The sequence below is a fragment of the Pundamilia nyererei genome, unplaced genomic scaffold (genome assembly GCF_000239375.1).
Source record: "Pundamilia nyererei isolate P.nyererei 1_Seehausen unplaced genomic scaffold, PunNye1.0 scaffold00010, whole genome shotgun sequence".
NCBI classification, from domain to species: domain Eukaryota; kingdom Metazoa; phylum Chordata; class Actinopteri; order Cichliformes; family Cichlidae; genus Pundamilia; species Pundamilia nyererei.
The window spans coordinates 3,309,085-3,330,915 of record NW_005187411.1 but is presented as its reverse complement, the minus strand read 5'-3'; the positions used below and the strand labels follow the sequence as shown (position 1 = coordinate 3,330,915).

The 21,831-nt window shown below is 39.6% G+C and overlaps 1 protein-coding gene across 2 annotated transcripts in view; it reads left to right on the top strand.

The window, feature by feature from the left end:
- The window catches only part of rps6ka1 (ribosomal protein S6 kinase a, polypeptide 1), a 45,310-nt gene that overhangs the window by 9,359 nt on the left and 14,120 nt on the right, over positions 1-21,831 (top strand). Inside the window, exon 1 of one of the 2 annotated variants that reach the window (XM_005723841.2) lies at positions 21,478-21,648. The exons of the other annotated variant lie outside the window; for it this stretch is intronic. Coding sequence (XP_005723898.1) covers positions 21,607-21,648 — 42 coding nt within the window. The 5' untranslated portion in view covers positions 21,478-21,606. Of the gene's footprint in view, positions 1-21,477; positions 21,649-21,831 lie in introns of those variants that run through there. 2 annotated transcript variants of the gene reach the window in all.

The following is a 21,831-nucleotide window of genomic DNA, read 5'->3' as shown; positions in this document are numbered from 1 at the left end:
AGCAGTGCTATCTTGTGCTTCTTCCACACCATGATAGATGATCATGGGTTTTTGGTAATATGCTGAGAATAATGGACCACTATATTAGGAACTCAACCTGCTCTCGCTCTTACCTGGGATGCCCAGCCGATACCTATTAATCTCCTTGATGCCTTGAGCTGTCTTTGATGTTTCAGACCTAGTTACACGTCTCATCCTCCTAGCGGCATAGTGAATTCGGGTCCTTGTCGAGCTCCTGTTTGCCTTAGACAAGTTTTCATCTAAAGCTGGCGTAGTGATCTCGTAGTGCCTTCTGCATCTCTGTGTTAGAAAAACTACAATGAGAACACTAACTTGGTGGAGTATTTAGGAGATGGGTTTGTTAGCCCCATGTAGGGTTGGGCAGTATAGCCTCAAAATTAGATCACGATATCTCATGATGTAGGAAAAAAACAATAACTTTTGAATGCAGCAGTATTTGCAAGTGTAAGGACGTAAAATACATTTTCCATCTTTTTCTCTAATGAGCTACTGTCAGCTGTCAGTGCTGACATACTACTTAATTAAAATGTTAATCTATTGGAACAAGGGGCCAGCAATAGCAACACAAGAGGAGTCAAATGTGAGTACAAACGTATTTTAATTAAAAGTATAAACTGCTTAACACTGGAGTTCAACAATGACTAAAATAACTTGACCTTGCAGCTCGACAGGAACCCTAACAATGTTGTCCGATAATAAAAACTGAAAATATATATATATATATTTTTTACCTAATTTAATGTTTTCTTTATCTTGGGCTTTGGGACTTGAACTTTTTGTATCCACACAAGTAATTTCCATCAATGTTTGCTCTTACTGTCATAGGGAGTGCAACCAGCTGGTGCAGCTAGCGAAGCCTGGCTGAGTCATTTGTGTACATTTAGGTCACACATCACAAGCTGCTAGTATCTCCTCCTTCGTAGCCTGGTTGTACTTGATGGTTTTAGTTTTTTATCATTATTATTTTTCTTTTGAAACAAATGTATTTTTTTCCCACGTTAGGTTTGTATTTCCTAGTGAACTCTGCTTTCTTGGAGCTTGCTGAAGTAGCTCTTTAAGTACTAAATCATCATCAGAGGCACTCTTGCTCTCAGACATGCCTGGGCTTGTCTTACTGTTATGCCTACTTGAGAATTGGTGTATATAGTGTTAGTATAGCAGTGATATCGCTGTTTGCCTGCCGTGGTTGACCCTACCAGGGCTAAATCTCCACTAGTACGGTTTCCAGAATTCAAACACTTTCCTCAAGCCTACCCACCATAACATGGGTGGGTAGCACATGGCCAGGAACTAAAGATGAAGAGGCTAAAATGGCTTGGCTGTGTTTTATGGATTCAGAGAATTTCAAATGCTGTCTTGAGATGGGCCAGTGTTGGAAAGTGAAAGAGGGGCAGGCCGAAGACCATCTGGTGAAGGATATAGATGGCAGAGTTGGAGGAGATTGGATTTTCACGAGGTGAAGTAAGTGCTCAAGCCCAAAACGGTTTCAAGTGGACAAAACATATTGCAGCCATATGCCCCACCAGGGAAAGCATGCTCTGCTCTAGCATATTAGCAAGACTTGGAAAGCTTTTCCAGTTTCATGAATGATAGGATTGGGAAAATATTAGGAATGCTGTTTTATGTGATCATTTTAGGTGATCATTTGACTAAAGGTTTTATTGCACAGTCAACAAAGCTAAAAATGTAAGTAGTATGTAAATAATGAATCACACCGTGAAATGCTAGATGTTGGTGGGGTTGAAGGTAGACCTCATACCCAGACTGTCATAGCATCGCGCAGGCAGAGCAGTTGTAACCAGGCGCTACAGCGATCAATACTGAGCTGCTCTTTTAATGCTGGGAATCTGATAATGGCGGCTGTTATCTACTCTAGCCATGGGAGTTACCTGCCTCCAGCAGACCTAATAGAGGAATGGATGGTGTGAGAGAGGCAGGGTTTAGAGGCAACAACTGAGAAAGAGAGAGCACAGTGTTGGGAAAGAGAGCACCTGTCCTTGTTGTTCAATGATGTTAAAACCTATAACAGGCTTTAAACAATAACGTGATGGTCCTCAGCATTAAGCCGTGAGTGTTTGGGTCTGGGGGTGGTGAGCTCAACTGGGTTCTCTCTCTAATGAGTGATCTGCTCTCTCCTTTGTCTCGTTGTGTAAAAGCTGAGCGACATATGATTCTTGCCTAGTAGAGCTTCCCAGGCTATTTTTGGACCCATTAAACTGATAGTAATGATGATCAATATCTGTCTCTCTCGTTGAAGCAAGATGAAACTCATTTCTTCTTCACACTGACACAGATAATCAGTTTCTTTATTTACAAGTGGAATGTTATTAAGTAGATTGAATTAATCCTGGAGGCCATAAGATGGTTAATAATAGTTAATAAGAGCAAAGAAAATTGCGACGCACTTTTGTTCAACCATCAGTCTACAATGTACCAACGTAATGATACGTTTTCTCAAGGAGAAAAGAAAGGAACGCAGCAAATCCTCATATCTGAGATTCCAAAGAGAAATAATATTTTGCTACCTAATTGACATAAATGATACATTATCTCAATTGCTACATTAGGGGAAAACAACTCTTATGAATAATGAATAGATTATTTAGCCTATAATATCAGCACTGGCTTTCTCTGTTTCATTACTTTCTGTCAAAGCAGTAGAAGTTATTTCTTGTATTATTGCATATGCTTTAGACCAGCTAAAACTAAGAATTCCAATACTTTGATGTGACATTAGAGTAGCAGTTAAAAAGACAGCCTTTGTATTGGTGTGATGATATCAGACAGCTGTGGACAGTCACCTGAGAAAGGAGGGTACTTAGTCGTGTCGTCGCAAGGGGATGATCTTACCCAGCAATTTGGTGCCTGGCAGGGTGCCAGGCTTTCAGTGATCTGCTACCACAGAAGTGATGCATTTGGCCTATTTCTAGCAACAGATCACATCAACTCCATTGCCCTTGAGGATGCCAGTGAGGAAGATTTGTTCAAAGAGCTGAAACAATGAATAAGACAATAACAACCTCAAACAGAGAAATTGAAAAAGGCATCGCATACTGTGCAGTGAGTGATGAGAGGTCTACCACAGGGCTGTCAAAAGAAGATAAAAACTAATTAGCCTGCCGAGCACGCAATAGGTCACCAAATCCATTTCAAGGAAAAAACCAACCATGTTCTGTTTCCACCTTCTCCAATGAGATATTTTGTTTTCTAGAAGTGTAAGGAAAGTAACAAGAATCTCCCATTTTTAACGACGTTCCTCTATTGGAGGAGCTGATTTACTTGCTGTGTGTGTGCGTCAGCTTAACCCTCCTAAGCTCATAACTGTTTTATCAGGGATTTGTGGGTGTGCTTTGATTGATAGGAGCCTGAAATTGACAGCAAACAACCCACAAACTGCTATTAGATTTGGACTCCGATGTCGGGAAATCATGATTGGTGCTGGGCATCATGATCTTTTCACAAACTTCAAACTATTGACACAAAAAGGATGTACTGCTTCATATTTTTCCAAATCATCCAACTTTCATTTCAGGGGAAGCATTTGGGGATATGCTTCATATTTTAACAGTGACCTGCCATTAAAATGTATTTATGTGTATATTAAAAAAAATTATTTTTAGGTTTTATATTTTATTACCACAACAATAAATCACTGTGACCTAAAGAAGTTGTTATACTTCCTGAGTATAAGCCAAGGCAAATGACAGCCAGCCCAGCTGAGTGATAAGTAGATAACACATAATTTTCTGCATTCCTGTAAATGGTGGACATTTTCTGAGATAGTTATTACAGCCAGAGAATTTTTAATTATAAACAAAATCACAGTGTGAGTGAGAGAGGGGGGGGTGAAAGATGAAAGGAAACTACTTCAAGGATGGAAAAAAATGTTACTGCCTGCAGCAAGGTGGGATGTCAGTGTTTTGTTGACATTTTGGGTCAGCGTGATTGAAGTGCAACAAAGGAGTGGCGTCGTCACACCTTAGTCGAAATTTGACTTGTAATTAAACTCGTGGGCATGACATTTAAATGTGCGCATCTGAGGAATGCACTGTGTGGTTTTCTGTTTTCTGACATTCAAAATAAGCTGTTTGAAGATGTTTCATGGGTGTTTTATTGAAACAGTCATCCGTGGGCAAATGCAGAGTAACATTCACTATATGGTCAGGAGTGTGTGTCTGTGTGTGCACTTTTTTGTCTGACTTCCACTTCAGTATGAACTCCCACCTACCAAGCCCGAGGGCAGCAAAGCAGTAAAAGGTATTGCTTTTTCCATTGGTGTCAGTGACACTTTTTGTTGTCCCTAATGTAGGTAATGACTTTTTACTGCAGCTAGGTGCTGAGCGAGTGGTATTTATGCTTCAGTGGCCGAGGGACAAGAGGACGTAGCGGAGCGCAAGCGGGAGCGAGGAGATGTCAAGAGCGTGAGAAGAGAGGGAACGGAGGGAGGAGAAAACCGCATAGGACTGCAGAAGTGGAGTACAGAGAGGAGAGAAAAGAGGGGAGGAAACGGGAGGCACCTCCTGCGTAGCTCTTCATCAAGTCAGTTAGCTGGGGTTCCAGACACAGTCATAGTTCTGAGCTTTGCAACTAAAGAAAAACTCAGCGTGCAGTAAACTCAAAAGGAATCAGTGGCAGTAACTCGGCATATCAAACACACTCTCCGGGTCTTTTGGGAAATAGATGCACACACACTCAGGCATCTCCTTGTTGCAGTGTGCATTGGTGCATTGCGATCCAGTGTACCTGCGGCTAATTTGCCCTTTGTTGGATAACCACAAGCGTGCACATGCAATGCTTCTTTGCAAATATAATTATTTGTGTCTTAATATGATGGACATCCTGCAGCAATGGTGTTAAAATGTGTTCAAGACCGATTAAATATTTACCAGTGAGAGTGCGTAGGCAGGGATTGCAGCTTACATGATTTGTGTTTTGACCTCTGGGCTACTGTAGAGCTCAGCTGGGCTGGCGAGTCAGGAAATGGAAAGATGGCTGATGGCTGCGTAGCCTTGTGGCATGTGTTTGTATAACTGTGAGCCTCTGTTTGCACATGCATGTTGTAGGCATGGCAACTGCTCTCCCCTTTTTTTTTTCTTTTTTTTTGCAAAGCTGACCTTGGACTTGATTTACGTGGCTCTGCCTGTCCCCCCACATTGAAACACACCAAGCTCACCTCAACAATTCCTACACAATAAGTATAACAGATTTATTGCAGCATTTTAATTAGCAATAAAACTCTACAGGCAGTCAGACTGGTGAAGACTTAACCAAGATCCCAGAACTGCAGTGTATATGAACTGCATTGCACTGTGCTTGGATTTATGTAAGGGTAAAACATGTTCAAATCCCTGCCTCTTTGTTGTAGATGAATAGTTGTTGTTGCTACTGTCAGTCACATTAATTAAGACAATAGAAGATTCTTGTGGTAGTTGGAGCCATATATAAGCTTGGGCGCAAAGAAAAAGAGAGGAAGTGGGAGGGGAAGGAAACTTAATGGGAGACAAAAAAAGAGGATGGAGAGACTAAACTATACAACTCTTTCCTTTTACAGCAAAGAAGGGAGTTCATTTTGCAGTGTGCCACTCAGAGCTACAGAAATATTCAATTCTTTAAAATCTCACCAACACTTGTTCGCTATGGGTGGGAGAAATTGAGTGGGTTCAGCTGGTCATTAAAGAGCATATGTTGCAGTGTAGGATAAAACAAAACAAAACAATTATAAGAACTATGGAATAGACTGCAATAAGACAGCCATCACCACTTCCTCTTTATGCTAAATATGAAGCTATTATCAGCCTAAGTTAGCATAAAGATTATAAACAAGTAAACCACAATTGTTTGTTTTACTGTTTGATATTGAGATGTAAGGGTTTAATTAGCAAGCTGCTGCAGAGCCAGGCTGAATGCTGATTACCGTTTTTAGCCTCTAAGCTAAGATGAGATAAGCTATGATAAGCTAACCATTTGTAAGCTAAAGCTTCATATTTCTGTGTTCTTTGAAAGTCTCAACACGAAAAAAATGGGCATATTTCACAAATACAAAACTGCTTTTGTTCGAAGTGAAATGTTTTCATATAGTTTCTCTTCTTGACTTCTTATTTATAGTCTTTTATGGGGGATATTTTTAGTAGCCATACCATTCCTTTGAGGGCTTTCAGTCTGGAAAATTCACTTGACTCTCATCAGAGGGTGCAAATACAAAGGAGAAAGAAAAGGTAACAGCATTCCTTTTCTTAGTTCCTTGTCTGTTTCTATCTTGCTACTTTAGATGCCTCCCTTTCTCCTGGGATGGCATCCCTGCAGGGGATGTCTGCATTATAATCTCTCATTGGGATGCATTCTATCTTCTTAAACTGCTCTACTTCCTTTGGGATTTGGTGACTGGGATTTATGTTTTAAAAAAACAAAAACAAAACATGGCCATGTGGTGTTTTGCAGAAGAGGTCTAAATTTTACCCCAGGCTCCTATTGGATTTTATTTTCACATCTGAATGCTGTGTTGCATTTCTGTTAAGCTCCATGTAGTGCTAGATAGTGGAAGATTGGCGTGTGGTGCATGTTTCAGTTTCCTTGTGTTAATTAATAACACAACGCTATCTTAATAAAACTCTACAACCATCTGTTCCATGTGTTCCTGTTTGCCAACTTATAATAAAGGCAAACAGTTATTTGCAGATACAGCAGATCTCTGATCCTGCATTTGAAAATGTCTGATTTTTGAGCTCCTTATTTCTTTTTTCAACTCTGTGTTGTTAGCATGTCTTGTCTCGTCCCCTCCTACCCTTTTTACCTTGAGAAAGAGCACTGCTTTATTCAGCTGTCCAATAAGAATGCAGACTTTTGACTGGCATACGTTACCTCTGCTTAACAAAAAAAAAAAAGAAAAAAGAAAAAAAAGAAGCCATGATCGTTTGTTATTTTTCTTGGCCTTTCCAGGTTTGGAACATAAATGCCATGAAATATGTAAGAAACTCCATAAATACTTAATAAAATGGACAATTAGTACAGCAGATGGCTACTGAGCTGTACCTCCAGCTAGAACCTGTGTTTGCTGTGTTTAATTTTTCAGAGCTTGAAATGTGCATCACAAAGAGATAGAAAAAGCATTTCATATAGTGCTTTTCTATATGGGCAAAGTTTGACGTTTCTTAGAAAACTTGAGCACCATCTTGCAGAGCGCATGAAATCTTGCCAGAGGAGCAATGCATTATACCGGCATCTGCTTGGCTATGATCCCCAGTGAGCAGAGGCCTGTATTAACAAGGTCTGGACAAGCCTTGGAGCTGCGCAGAGCTAAACACTTCACATTCCACTGCAGGGTTTGAAGGAGGGGTTATTAACAGGGTAGTGCGGGTGGGGTGGGAGGGGGACTGGGACTGATTATGTCACACTCTGCTTTGGGACGTAGCCTGAAATGCACACCTGATGCTTTAGTGTGGCTGTGTAGGTAAATTCGCAACACTTTAGTCCTGAAATCAGATTAACTTTACTGATATTTGCTTTTAAATCAACTGTGTACTCTCATCTTCCTATTGCCAAATAAACACTATAATGTTGCAGCTTTCTGCATTTATTCATTTCTGTTGAATTGTAAATCTACTTTGTTTGTATTTGTGCAAATGCAGGGTGTTAAAATGCGCATTTTCCAAAAGATTTGTGTTTCGTCTGAAGGATGCGACAATGGAAAGAATAAAAACTGTGCAGGTTTACTGGACTGTTGATGGCAGCATTGTGACTCAGGCTCAGAGGTGACGTCGGTTCCCATCACAAATGTTTCTCCGGCACACACACACTTTTAACAACCAGGGCTGGGTGTGCATATTTGGTTTGCATGTTTATAGCACTGTTTTGCTGACAGCTCTGTCATTGATCACACTTTGTGATACGACATCTAGGTGGAAGCCTTCAGCCATGCACACACTCATACACATGCATTGATACAGCACAGACACCGATACTGTGCTGTTTGTCTGCTTCTAGTGGAATATTTTATTCTTTTTGTTTGTTTCCGTTGGACTGCTCATCCTTTTCTTGTTTCTTGATGCCAGATTGTTTCCCGTTCATACGTGACTCACAGAGTTAACAAGCCTCTTGAGTGTGATTATTAGTTGACAGAACTTATTGCTCTTTCCAGTCCTGCTCTGCTTCACTTTATTTTATTTCCTTGAAATTATAATTTTTTACTCATCATATCTCATCCCGCCTACAGCAACAGTACAACATAGCACAGCACCATTTAAACTGACTAGAATAACGCACTCTCTGGGTGGGAAGCTCACTTCCTTGACTCTCCTCTATTGAGATTTTTGCCTCCATACCCTAGCCATCTTAATTGCTTTCACTTCCAGCTTCTGCTACACCACTACTGATGATGTGCGACGTAGAAAAAACAGAATTGAAACGTAGGATTGAAATCAAGAGACGGCCTCCGTAGCTGGATCGTCTCTGGGGCCAGCTTTTCAAGTCAGGATACGATACTTCAATCTAAATACATTATCTCTACATGACTGTATGTAAAAAGCATGTGTAGAAACGTATATAAATATAACTAGCAGTTGAGAAGTAGTAGCACATAATTTGGGATTTTTAAAAAATATATATATTTACATTTGTGTGGGGGGTTTTTTTTGGGGTTTTTTTATGTGCAAGTCCAAAATTAGAGGAGAATGCCTAAATTTCTGTAAAATAAGCTAAGGCTTCTTGTCTTTACTGTACGCAGACTGACTGTGTACCACCGTTTACCTGAGGCCCATTCAGCAAAGCTCTCATATTATGCTAATTAGCCATGTGGTTGTGTTGCTTATGCTAGTCCTTGTGAAGCTGTGGTGAATCAAGCGTGGCTAAATCATGCTGATGTGGTAAAAGCTGCAATGTGTAACTGAATAGTAAACTGGAAATGCATCAGAATAAACAAATTTTTTTGTTTGTTTGTTTATGATGCAGTCACGAATGCTCCATCAAAACAAAATAACACTTTTTTTTTTTCTATTAATACTGAAATATTTGTACATTGGTCTTCTTTTTCAGTCAGTCAAAAATCAAATTAATACAAAGTTAAAACGGTTCAATGTCATGATAAAGCAGAATATAGTATTGTAGCTGATTTGAGCTTTGTGGTATGGCATGTTATCCTGCTAGAAGCAGTCATCAAATTATGTATATGCTATAGTTATAAAGGTCATATACCATTGATACAGGGCGATGTAGATTCATAGATTGAGACTTATCGTATTAGCAATATATTTAAAATCTTCTCCAAATTTTAGTGACTTCTTGCGATTTGTAGCCTCAGTTTCCTGTTCTTGCTGTCACCCGGTGTGCTCTTTAGCTGCTGTAGCGCATTTGCTTCAGGGTTCTATGTATTTGTCATTCAGCGATGCTCTTTTGCTTACCATGTTTGAGTTACTGTTGCCTTCCTGTCAAGGTATTTTTACCCAGAGAACTTTACTCAGACCTACCCATCTGGCACCAACAACCAAAGTTACATAAATCACCTTTCGTTCCCCGACTTGATGCTCAGTTTGAACAGCATGTGTCTTTTTTGTGTGTCTCTCCTTTTTTTTAGGCTTTTTAAAGCCTTTTATTTGGATTTCACCACGATCAGCATTTCATTAGCTATTGGTGAATAACAAGTGCAACAGCCAAATATTTGGGTGACATCAAAAGAATGAGCCATTAAGCTTACATTAGAGCAGTAGGAATAACTAGTCACATGAAGCACATAAAAATTAGATGAAGCCTCTTTTTTTTGTCATTGTTGGCTATATGGTAGTTATACATGGGCTATTGTGCTTGAAAAACACCATCTGATTTCCTTCAGTGTGAGGTCATCTCGTGTAAATTAATAAAGTAAAGTGCACTTGAGGCAATATATTCCAAAATTCCCATTAGTTTAATGTTATTTGGTTGGTTTTATTTATTTATTTATTTTTTACCAGAAGGGGTTAAAATGCTGGACTTTCAGCATCATTTGTGGTAGCTCTTTTAAAGGGCTTTTCGGCCACAGACTGCATTGAGATTGAGGCATCACATACTGTGCTCCTTTCTGTTCCTGCTTTTAGCGACAAAATCAGCACACTCCCAAAAGATTTATGCATCCTGTCACCCTGCTTTGCCAAAGTCCTCAAATAAAACGAACAGGCCAGCATTTTCTAACTCGCTTTGAATATGCATAACTGAATATGATGAGACTCGATAGGCTTCTGAATGGATGCAGAAGTCCCATTCAGTTTACCTTGTCACATTGTTGTGACCTTTTGCAAAAGATTTGTTTGTTAGTAAGACGCTGAATGCTAACACTTCAGGGTTTTTTTTCCTTTTTCTTTTTTCAGGCCAGCCTGTGATTGCTTTGTGTGTATTTGCATAAATGTGACAATAGGCCTGTGACTTTCTTTGCATACTTTCCATAACTTACAGTTATTCTTTACTCATTCATTGTAACAACACTTAGCTTGACCCACTGTCCTTTCTGCTCTCATAGGACTCGGTGTGAATGAATGGAAATAATATTTCATTATGTTGTTATTTCTCATCTATTCTTCTTTTTTTTTCTTTTTTTCTTTGGCTTATTTCTACGTGTTTAATTACCTTGGTGATATGATTTCATGTCATCTGTTGTGTCACTGTAGAGTCAGTATAAAAATGCTGACATAAAGTTGCACACTAATGATGTTACACGTCAATAAACATCTTATTGATACTATAAAAATACATAAATGGCAACATAAGTATTATCAGCACATGATTTTTCAATTTTATCGTTTTATTTCTTCAGTGGAAGTCACGAGCACCTGACTTCCACATCTTGCAACACCATTTTTTATATTCCATTTCATGCGTGATTATGATATGAGGTTTCCGTCCTAATTGAACATTTGTCTAGACGCAGCTGAAAGATAAAGGCGCAGCAGATAGATGAAACACCACAATACAGAAGCTTCAGTTAGTGTTGCTCAACTGTAAAGCAGCTCTGCCTTAGACTCTGAAGTACGAAAAACTGCAATTGCATAAAGGGGAAAGCTAAAAACCGAAGATTTAAATAATAAATTGGCTCTTTGAGGAAGGGAGTTTTGTGTGCGCGCTGTGATAAACTCGATGCGAAGACATTTAGATACATATGAAGAGATATTTTCACGTGACGGCAATCGAGTAAGATGTCAAAATAAAAACGCTGCAACTTTTTCTGTAACTATATCAACCTAATATTACTCAGATGCTGAGAAGCTCTAATCAACCTTTTCCGAACCGTGAAATTAAGTCAACTTTATGCTGAAGAACCACCTCAGCTCAGGAAACCTCTTTAAAGACGGTCGATATGATTGCTGTTTTGTAGACGAGCGGAGCCGATGGCTCTGGCTGAGGTTCCGCAATTGTCTGAACTTCACAAGTAAGCCACATCCTGAAAGTTTATGTCAAAGTCTGAGACAAGACTTTAAGCAGTTGTTGTTCCTGTGTGTTAATAAAAAGTAGCTCGGGCCTATGAGAGGCACAGCAAGTGACCTTTACGAGAAAAGAGAGGTTGAAAAGCCTGGATTATGGAATGGAAATTAAAGGATTAGTAAGTGAGCTGCATCTTGCTTTTTTTTTTTTTTTTTTGAAATATTTAGTTCTGATTTATTTAACTGTGTACGCACAAATTATTTGATTAATTAAAATTAGTTGTGTTTCTTTGGGGTTTTTTCCCCCCCTTTCTTGAAGAACACTCTTCAAGAAAGCAATTTCCTACTACTTTCATATACTATATATAATTATGCATGCTATTGCTGGTATATTTAAGATAGGCGACCACAGACTTGCAATAAATTGCCGCAGTGTGCTGCAGATTCACTGTGGTCACGCATGCAGGCAGCAGGCACACTCATTGCTCACTTTAAAACAGAAGGGTACAGTGTTGGATGGTTTAGAGTCTTTATCTAAAGTGCATTACTTCTCTGGAAGTTAATTACAGCTCCTCCTTCAAGCATCTGTTCTGCAATCGATCCCATTAAACTGCGTGAAAAAGCTCTCTAAGTGGTTGAGAATAAGGTAGCTCGAATTATGATTTGTCATTGTCCAGAAAGGAAACACACATGTTTCATTCTTGTTTTTTTCCAGAAAAGAATTGTGTAAAAACCTTCTTATCACAAAGACTTGATCTTATCAGGCTGCCCATGTGGGTGTTGGCCTGGAAATGTCAACTTTCTTTTCTTTCCTGTGCTTTCAATCTGTTTGATTTTCCCTGTTTCCTATTTGTCTCTCCACCCTGTCATATCACACATAGAAATGCGATTGTAGGTGTCATTTTCAGAGGCAACAAAGTCAGGCTCATTTGATTATTTCACCAGCAGGCCGACGCTGAACAACCAGACTTGTCAATTGCCTTCATTTCTACGTCACGCGTTTTGAAAAGCCACTGTGATGATAACAAGTGGAAACAGCCTCTGGATTCTGTTAAAGTGGGCTCTGCTGTTCTAACGGCACTCTGGATGATATAAGGGAGGGAACCCTGATGACGCACACATACACGTGTGCGCATGGACGAACGCACACAGCCCTGCTAAATGAGAAAAGCACTGAGGCTTGAAGATGCCCTCCTTCATTCTCTCTCTTACTCTGCCCTTCATCATTTACCTGGTACATTCCAGTACATCATCCCCTTCCTCTCTTCCTCATCCCTGTCTTCCATCACTACTTCTCTGCACTCTTCAGCAAAGTGTAATTCATCATCATGTCTTGTAGTTCAGATAAAGGCCGACTCTAATGATTTGTTAAGCATTTGTCCTTGACTCATCTCCCTTTAATCAAACTTGCGTTACGAAGTTTCTCAGTCAACTTCTTTTCTATGAAGTTGGTTGTTTTCAAGGCTGTTTTTGCTTCTTTTTTTTAAGAAAAGTCCTTTCTGTGACTATGAATCCTTTTTTTCCTCTCTCTTCTTGAACAAGGTCATCCAAAGTTTTACAGAAAGGATGTTTGGCATTGATGAGCCTGATTGAAAGGGTTCAGGTAAACTTATAGCTTTGCATGAGTGTTAACAACGATGTCTGGCTCATCTGTTATGCATAAACTACTCTTGGTGTTCCTTTTCATGGCAAGTTAGTCAGTTAACAAGATTCTTTAATGGAAAATCGACTTCATTACGCAAGATGGACTTTGTGCTGAGACACAGCCTTGCACACAATCATCAGGTACAATAAAAAAATGATCTATTAGCAAGGCTTATCCACACAGGCCCACGCAGACACAAGTAAACACGCAAAAGCGCACCATCATTCACGTCTTATCAAGTCCCAGTCATGCAGTTGTTTATGCAGCAGGTTAATTGAGCCTCTCCAGAAGGTTTTAATGCAAATTAAAATGCCCCCCTATTCTTTGTAGTAGCTAACAGACGCTGTTATGATTGCATGTGCAGACCCAAGGGGAAGGTGTGGTTTGTGTGTGTGTGTTTGTGTCAACCGGGTATCCTCTTATCTGAGTTTGTCATCAGCAGTAACAGATGCAGATTGCAGTTTCAGTTTAGGTGCGTTAGAGATCTGATGAGCATATAAACAGACACACACACAAACAGAGACACTAGGAGATGTGGTTTGCAGCCTGCCTCTGTTCTAAAAGGGGGCTCTAAATCTTTGGATTTTGTCATACACATGGGAATCTCTGTTACCCTCTCCCTCTTCTTGATTTGCAACTATATAGCTGATCTCATTGCTCGGTTTTCATAGGATGGTGTTACACAAAAAGTGTTCAAGGTCCAGTTTTGCCAAGAAAAAGAAGCGGTGAAAAACACCTAAATGTTTTTGGAAGTTCAGCATATGTTACCTGAAAATTAATATTACATTTATATTAGAGGCCTCTGTCTGCCTAATGCCACAAAAAAGTTTTTTATGTACATGCACTGCAGCCATGAACTTTTGTAGGCATTGCCCGATGGAGGTGCAGGTGAGAAACCAAATGTGCATTGCAGTCACAGTACGCATTAAACACTATTTAACCTGTGTGATTCCAGCAAGTCCACGTGATGTCTGATTGTGCCCATGTGGAAATAATCCATTCGACCAGTGAATTCATATGGAATGATTAGGCATTCTGTGCCTAAGTGCACTACTAACTTTAGTTAATCACTTCTCAAATTGATTGCAAAGTAAATGTAGTGATTCATCAAAATTACAACATTATGCATGCGTTTCACTGGCACATTGTGTTACCTAATGCAAGTTTTTTTTTTATGATAAAGGATCAACTGATCATTTAAAAAAATGCAAGCCTGTTCTAAACTGTAAGGATGTGACAATTAGGCATCTAGATCTGATCTATTGTACAATAGAACAATAGTTTGATATGGGCTGTATTTCCCCAAAAGAGAAAAATCACATTTGACGTTCAGAGATGAAGAAGCAATGAGATATTTTCAAAGTAAGCACTGCTCAGAAAGAGATACTTGATTAAAATGGAAATCTAAGGCTAACTTTTAACGCCTTAAGTTCATCGATATAGGATGTGTTGCTGAAGTTGTTTTTTTTCCATATTGTAAAATCTCTTGAAAACAGGTTTGTTATAGCTTATTAAAAATTGCATGAAAATACGGGCAGTCTTAGTGCAGTTTAGTTCATGCTACACTGGTTAGTTTTCATTATTGTCGAGAAGTAATGCGACATGTTGGAATGATGTAGAGCAGACTGTGGTGTTCATGGTCGGCCTCATGAAATCACATCTATTTCTTTAAACAAGGTATCCATCCATCTTTTCTGGTCCTTTTATCCAATTCAGGGCGCGGGGTGGGGTGGAGCTAGAGCCTATCCCAGTTATCTTAGGACAAGAGGTGGGGTACACCCTGGACAGGTCACAAATATGATGCAGTTAACAAGGGATTTCAGAAAAAACTTCTTTTTCTATGGTGAGTATAAGCTTCTGTATATTTACAAGCATATTCTGCTAAAATCATAAATAATTTCTGAATTAATCATTCATCAATAACTGTTATTTAAAACTTTTCAAATTATTTTTAGTGACATATTAGATGTGCTTTCTTTCAAAAACAATGTTGTTTCTAACTTTTTGGTAGTTTAGGTCAAAGCTGAATCAGAATTTCAATTTCCTTATCATTCAACTTCTTTCTCCCTTTTCAACAATCTTGCCCGACCTGAAGGGTTATCATGTGTTGTAGCTGTTTCCCTCCCTGTTGATCTATACGAATGACAAAACAGATTACAAAAAAAAAAAAGTCTTAACTTGAAGCAGATGCCCCTCAGATGCTTGAGCCATCCATCTATTCACTTCATCCCCTCTGTCATCCATTCATGTCTGCTATTGGCCTAGTCGTCATGGTTACTCTGCCCTCGGCGTCACTAAGCCCCGATTGTGACTTGTGCTGCCAGGAGGAGAATGATAATGCATATAAACACAAGAGCAGACTCACACAAACGTATACTTTCGTAAATCGTAATGGGTGTGCTCATTGGGATTTTCATTCATATACCAGTTGGGTTTAAAGACACGCACACAGAGAAAGTGACAGTCTGTTTCTCTCTTTCTATCACATTCAGACATGGTCATGGTAATACACAGGGATGCTCTGACAGAAAGTCAGCTCCATTAATCATCCAGTCTGTGTGTGCACTCTGATACGTCTGTGTGTTCTGAAAGGTCTCTGATATTAGAGTCTCAAGCTACATAACCTTTAAAGGCCATCATCGTATATTACCTCCAAAATAAACATAGTATAATCCATTTCATGCTGCATGGGTGATAAGTAGAAGACATTTCTGGCATCAGATTCCAAACTGAAGTAGAGTGTGAACAGGAGTGCTCCATTTGTGAAGATGGAGGCTGGCAAGTGTTACCTGGAAGCATCATCTAAAAAGATGTTTCCTATGTGAATGGCCTTGCCTCTGAAACTACCTCTTGTCTTGCAAAGAGGATGCTGGGAGACGGAGACTGCAAAAACGCAGTTGCCATAGTTTCACACTCCTGCCTCTGAGGGTCGATTAAGGAAAACGTTCCGACCATTTCCACTCATCCTTTATAGTTCTCATCAATATGGATGCTGATTGTGTCGTCTCCATGCTCTGCCCTTTTGCACCTCTCTCTCTCTGTCAAGTTAACAAAAACTATCCTTTTTTTCTGTCGGTTTATCTTTTCAAGTTAAAGTCTTGTATTGGTGTCCCTCTGTTCCTGCATTTAAATACCTACAATACATACAATACAAAAAAAGCTTTGATGTCTGTCTGTATGTGAATTTTGGGGTTTTATTTGGCATTTGGTTGAGCGGATTTCTAAAGGGGAAAAACCTGGGACTAAGCAGGAAGTGCAGATTGAGTAGCACTTGAAGTTGCTATTTTAGATGTTGTAGAAATGTTTGTGTGATGACACACAAATTCTAGATGAGTGACAAAATGCTCAGGAGATGTTGAGGTTTGGTGTTTCTGGCTTGTACTCTTTATTTATTTATTTTTTATATATATTTGCAACCAGGTCCAGAGTGCTACACATTTCCACCGCAGCCATGCAGCTTAGGTTTAACATCGATGACCTCATTGTGTATATTCACTCTTCCGTCTCTCATTTATCCTTCTATCCCGCCCCTTTGTTCTCTCTAAATCATTTCTGCCATTTCTTTTCGTTCTTTTCTTAATGTATTTATTGACCAAAGCTCCCACTGTGGATATTACACAAGGCCGTTTTAACCCGATGTCAACTGGCCCATTGAACTGCCAATCATCTGACGGCTATCCATGCTGCTGCTATAAATATTACAGATGCCATGACAGGATTTCCTGTAGTATCTGTGCTAATCCTATACTCCTGCTGGGACATTTCCTCTGGCCTCTACCTTCCACTTGTTCATGTGATTAGTTGTTTTAAAAGTCTATAGAATGCTTCTCCTTTTTTTTACACATTTGCTGTTCTGTTGTTACAAAAACTGCATCCAATCAGGAAGTAACGTGGCAACCAGAAACCACAAAAAGGGAAAGACATTCAGCAACTTCATTTGAGCTGAGTTGCTGATGAGCAATTGAAGAGACTACCAGTGAGATTGCAGGATACTATTGACTGACATATAACCTGGTAGTAAATACATTATAGGGTTACCTAGGCAACAGGAGGCTGGAATGTCCACAAGAGACTGATCGTCAGCTTCAAAACAACGCGTGATAAGCAAATCGCCTTCAGTGTGGATGCAAATTTAATGATGCCATGTTGTGTAGTGTACTCTGAATTTGGTTCTTAATTACAAATCTCTCTCGAGAAAATAAACAAATAAATACATAGCTTAAATAAGTGCTTTAATTTGGCAAACATTCCCTTTGTAGTAGGCTTCCTGGGCTGTGCTGTGATTTTCTTGTGTTTTCATCATGCACTGGATCTTGTCCACTTTATCAAAACTGCAACCCTTCAACTTCCTTTTGAGGAAGAGGGTGAAGTCACAGTGAGCCAGATCTTGCAGTGGTGACCAAAGAACTGTGTTTGCAATGGATGTTGTGCAGTCAAATTTTATGTGGACAGACTAACACTTGGGGACGATTCACAGTGCAAAATCCAGTGGACACCAGAGAACAGATTCTTCTGGTAGCACCAATGATCTGATCTACTGCCTTTAGGACTGCACACTTTTGACTCTTTAACTAAGATCTGCTCTTTAGGCTCTAGAGACATAACTCTCATCACTAATGATGATGCTGTGAAAGTTTGATTAGTTTGCAGAAGTTAATGTTCAGTCATGCAAAGTTTAAGACGCGTGCAAGTGGTCAGAATGGGCAGGACTTCACAGAGTTGCTGTTTTTTAAAATTATTATTATCATTTTTAATGAAGGGAGCTGCAGAACGTCATTGCACTGTGTAAAAGTGTAAAAAGACAGTAACAATTTTCCAACTCCACAGTTAGGGTCATCGCTAATTACTCATCTCAGCTGTGCATTGCAAATATTTCCCCATAGTTGTTATTAAAGGTTTTTATCAACTTATCCTCACATACATACTTTCAAAATTGGTTTAAAGATTTTTTTAAACTTCCTTAGAAAGCTTGGCTTAGCTAACAGACAAGTAGTGTCCCTGCAGTTAGTTATAGTTAGTAAAGCAGTGCCTTCACTTGTCCGTCCTAGCTGTCACTTAATCCTCCTGAAGTGGCTCTGTCACATAATCCTTCTCCCATTTCTGTGTTTACAATGTGCATCTCTAAAACATAATGTTAAAGCTTTAAATAGCAACATGATGACAACTGAATAGTTGTGTATTGTGCACTTCAGAGTATGAATTCAGTGTCATCTTCAGGGCACTTACTTACCTAAAAACCTGATGTATTTTGGGTGTGGGAACAGATGGCTCAGTCTGCTAAGGGATGGATATTAACCCCGGAAGTCCCCTTCATCAGCAAAACAAATGTCAAAGCATGATACATGTTGCAAAACACCCGATGGCTTTGTCATGCTTTCTTTTTTTCTTTTTTTCTTTTTTTTTAAAAAAGGCACTGCTGTACTGAAGAGGTCCTATGCAGTACAGATTTACTTATTTATTATTTTTAAAGTGACAATTTTAATTAAGAATAAATTATCCTTCTAAGATTATTTCCCCTATCGATTTTCTCAGTGCTGGACTGTGGATGAAGGCTTGATCCTCCACCTTTCTGCTGGACAAAGGCAGAGATATTCATGTTAAGCGTTGAGGGCTTAAGGCTGTTTACCTTATGTTGTCATTAAGCCTTTAAGTTCAACCTAGGAGACTAAACCAATCTTTTCTCCAGTGGTATCCTATGATGTAGTGCCTGCCCCGGGCTCAGCTCGTATTAAAGCGTCATGATGGGATGACTAAGGATTTCACTGGAACCAGGTGAATGTCCATCTTCCAACCATCCTTCACCCTCTTCCCTTTTTTTTTTTTTGTACCAGCCTGTCAGTCTTGCCTGTTAGCAGGTGTTGGTGGAGGTCATAGAGAACAAATGGGACATGGGAGAGGACAAAATGAATTAGAGCAGATGGAGAGGCTTAAAAATGTGAAAAGGTGTGCTGAAGGAACAGCCTGTCCATCAAAGGTGTTAAATTGACTTTGAAAGGAACTAGTTGAATGAATTCCCTGCCCTCCAAAATATAGTACCGTTCTTTGGTGCCCACCTTTAGATATTAAAGAGGAGAAGGAAGATGCTCCGGCTGATTTAAAAACAGAGAGCCACTTTCTAGCCCGAGTTCATGGTGTGATCGTCGGATACAAAACTTTTAGACCTCCTGCATTGAAATCCTGCATGAGTGCATATGCATAGTTACAGTGCAGAGCTCTAAATACCTCACTTTAAACAGTGTTTATACATTTGTTTTCTTTCTCAAAACATGCCAGGCTATTGAACATCTGTAATTTTTGTGCGAAACAGTTGATAAAAAGAAAACCACTTTTAAAAGTGGTTAATATTTCATTTATTAATGATATGTAATTCTCCTCAAGGCTATGGGCATGAAAACCAGTAATTAGTATAAAACAGTTGGGATTTGATGAAAAGGGAGCCATATTTCATAATTTTCGTATCATTTATCATTCTCAACACAAAAGTGCTGCTTAGCATTTAGGCAAGAGCCCTTTTATGGGAAAAATGTGGAAGCAAAAATGAGTTTTATGTAATCATTTGTGAAACCTAATATATCTGTTTGCAAGTCATGGGAACTTGCTTATGAGGGTTAAAATTCGGGTCCAGATGATAGTCAGAACAGACAGTATGTGTCGAGCTTAAGGGGCTTAAGTGGTCGTGATTTTAGATTGTGGCTTGAATTCTGATCTTTTAAGTTTTCCTCCTTAAATAAGCAATAAACGATGAAGCAAGTGCAAAAAATGTCTTCTCATTAATGACCTGTAGAGGGTTGTACACTAATATTTGAACTGAATGGTTAGTTAATCACGTGCAAGTGATGGGAGTATTTGCCAATATTACTAAAACATGTGAGTTTTAAATGAAACTAGTTCTACGTTCACATACATATTACTCAGGTTTAAGTATCAGTGTTTGACAATTTTTAGACATTTTTATACATTAAAAGTTGATTTAACCTCAATCAACTGATTATGCAGCTGCAGATTTTAATGAGGGTGCAACATTTCACTACAAGGACTTTTATTAGGCATTAACAAAAGAAGCAGTTCCTGTTTATAACCTTAAAGCATTTTTATTAGAAATGCCTAAAAATATGGTCCATGCTGCCTACAGTCTCTTTTTGTCTTCAGTTCTTATATAATCTCAGACTCTTTCGTCATTGTGAGGGTACCGCTGCAGTGTGGGTTTTTTTTGTTTTGTTTTTTACCCCTCTGAGTGTGTTTGCTCTTGCAGGCAAAGTCTAGTGTGGGTATTTGTTTTTACAGATGAATGTTTAGACTGCTCCGTCTCCCTCTCTGGACCTTCCCGCTTTCACTCGTCATCCTCTGTCTGAGCAGTCGGAGCTGTCTTGCAGTTGAAAACGTACAGGTGCTTGCGCTTCATTTTCCAGGAAGGAGCAGAAGCTACAGTGCAAGACACAAACACTAGGAGAGCAACAGCCTAAATTAACTCCTTCTTCCAGGCTCATGCACCATTTGACCAGTGACTTCTCTTTTCCTCTTGACTCTTCCTCTTGTCTTATTTTTTTGTAATGATTCTCTCCTCTGAACTCTGCCATCATTTCGAGCTTTGGTGCGTTGCTTTGACGCAAGACGTGACTGTTGTAGGGTTTAAACTCGTTTGACCTCTGCTGCTGTGAATGGACAGTGTTTGGACAGCACTCCAGCCTATCATCTCCCACATGCTCCCTTTCTGTCCCACTTTGTCTCCCTTACTGTAATTGGTGTCAGAGCCAACACTGGGATTTGGATGAGGCATGAGCTAACAATGTGAGCATGCCCTTACTTGGCTAAAGCTCCTATCTTATGACATCCTTCTTTGGAACACCTACCAGTGGACTGGCTGCAGACCTGCACTGGCCCCTTGTGTTAATCAAAGGGCATTACACCATATCTGTCTCTCACAGTTGACGCATCTGTTCTCTAGCAGTCTGAAAAGGTGATCAAATGTTGCATAAGCGGACTCAGAGAAGCATTTGTGTTAGCTCGTTTAAGCTTCGATTCGACCAAAGATTATCATGACTGTAGGATTCTCTTATTGTTAAACTTTTACTGTGCCCTTTTTCAGGCTTCGTTAGACTTTTAGTCAGATGATGTGTCAACGGAAATTGAAAACCTCGCATGATTGCTATCTTGAATCTCAAACTGAAGAAAAAGCATGAAGTCAGTTTCCCCACTTTTTGCCTAAAATGACACAAAAGATTCAAGTTCTTCTCATTGTTTCCGTAAACTTGTCCTTGAAGCTCTTGCATAGACTTCTGATTCATTTTCCCATTGAGAAAGAGCTATTTCCTGCTTGAGTTGAGCCTTTTCCTTCTACGCTGTCCACAGCTAATCGGTCCCCTGCTCATATGCATTTTTTATAACTTTACTTCCCATTTTGCTTAGCATACAGGAAGGTTGTATCTGTTGCGGTATTGCGTACAGAGTTGTTGGCTAACTGACACAGGCTCACATAGAAGCAAGTGTCTAAGTGTGACTGTCACAGAGGTTCACTGACACCCAGTGACAGCATCAGTGACATGGAAGTATCTGGACACAGACATGTGGAGGTTCTTATTCCGCACCAAAACCCGCATGGCAGAGGCAAGTAGATGCTTTTATTTCATGTGTGCATGTTATGAACCTCCGCTTGTTACAAAGTGGGCAGCTGCGTGTGAGCGTGGTCAGGTGAAGAATGTGCTGGGGACTTGCCGAAAGCTTTAGGGAGTGCTTGGTGTGTGTGTGTGTGTGTGTGTGTGTGTGTGTGTGTGTGTGTGTGTGTGTGTG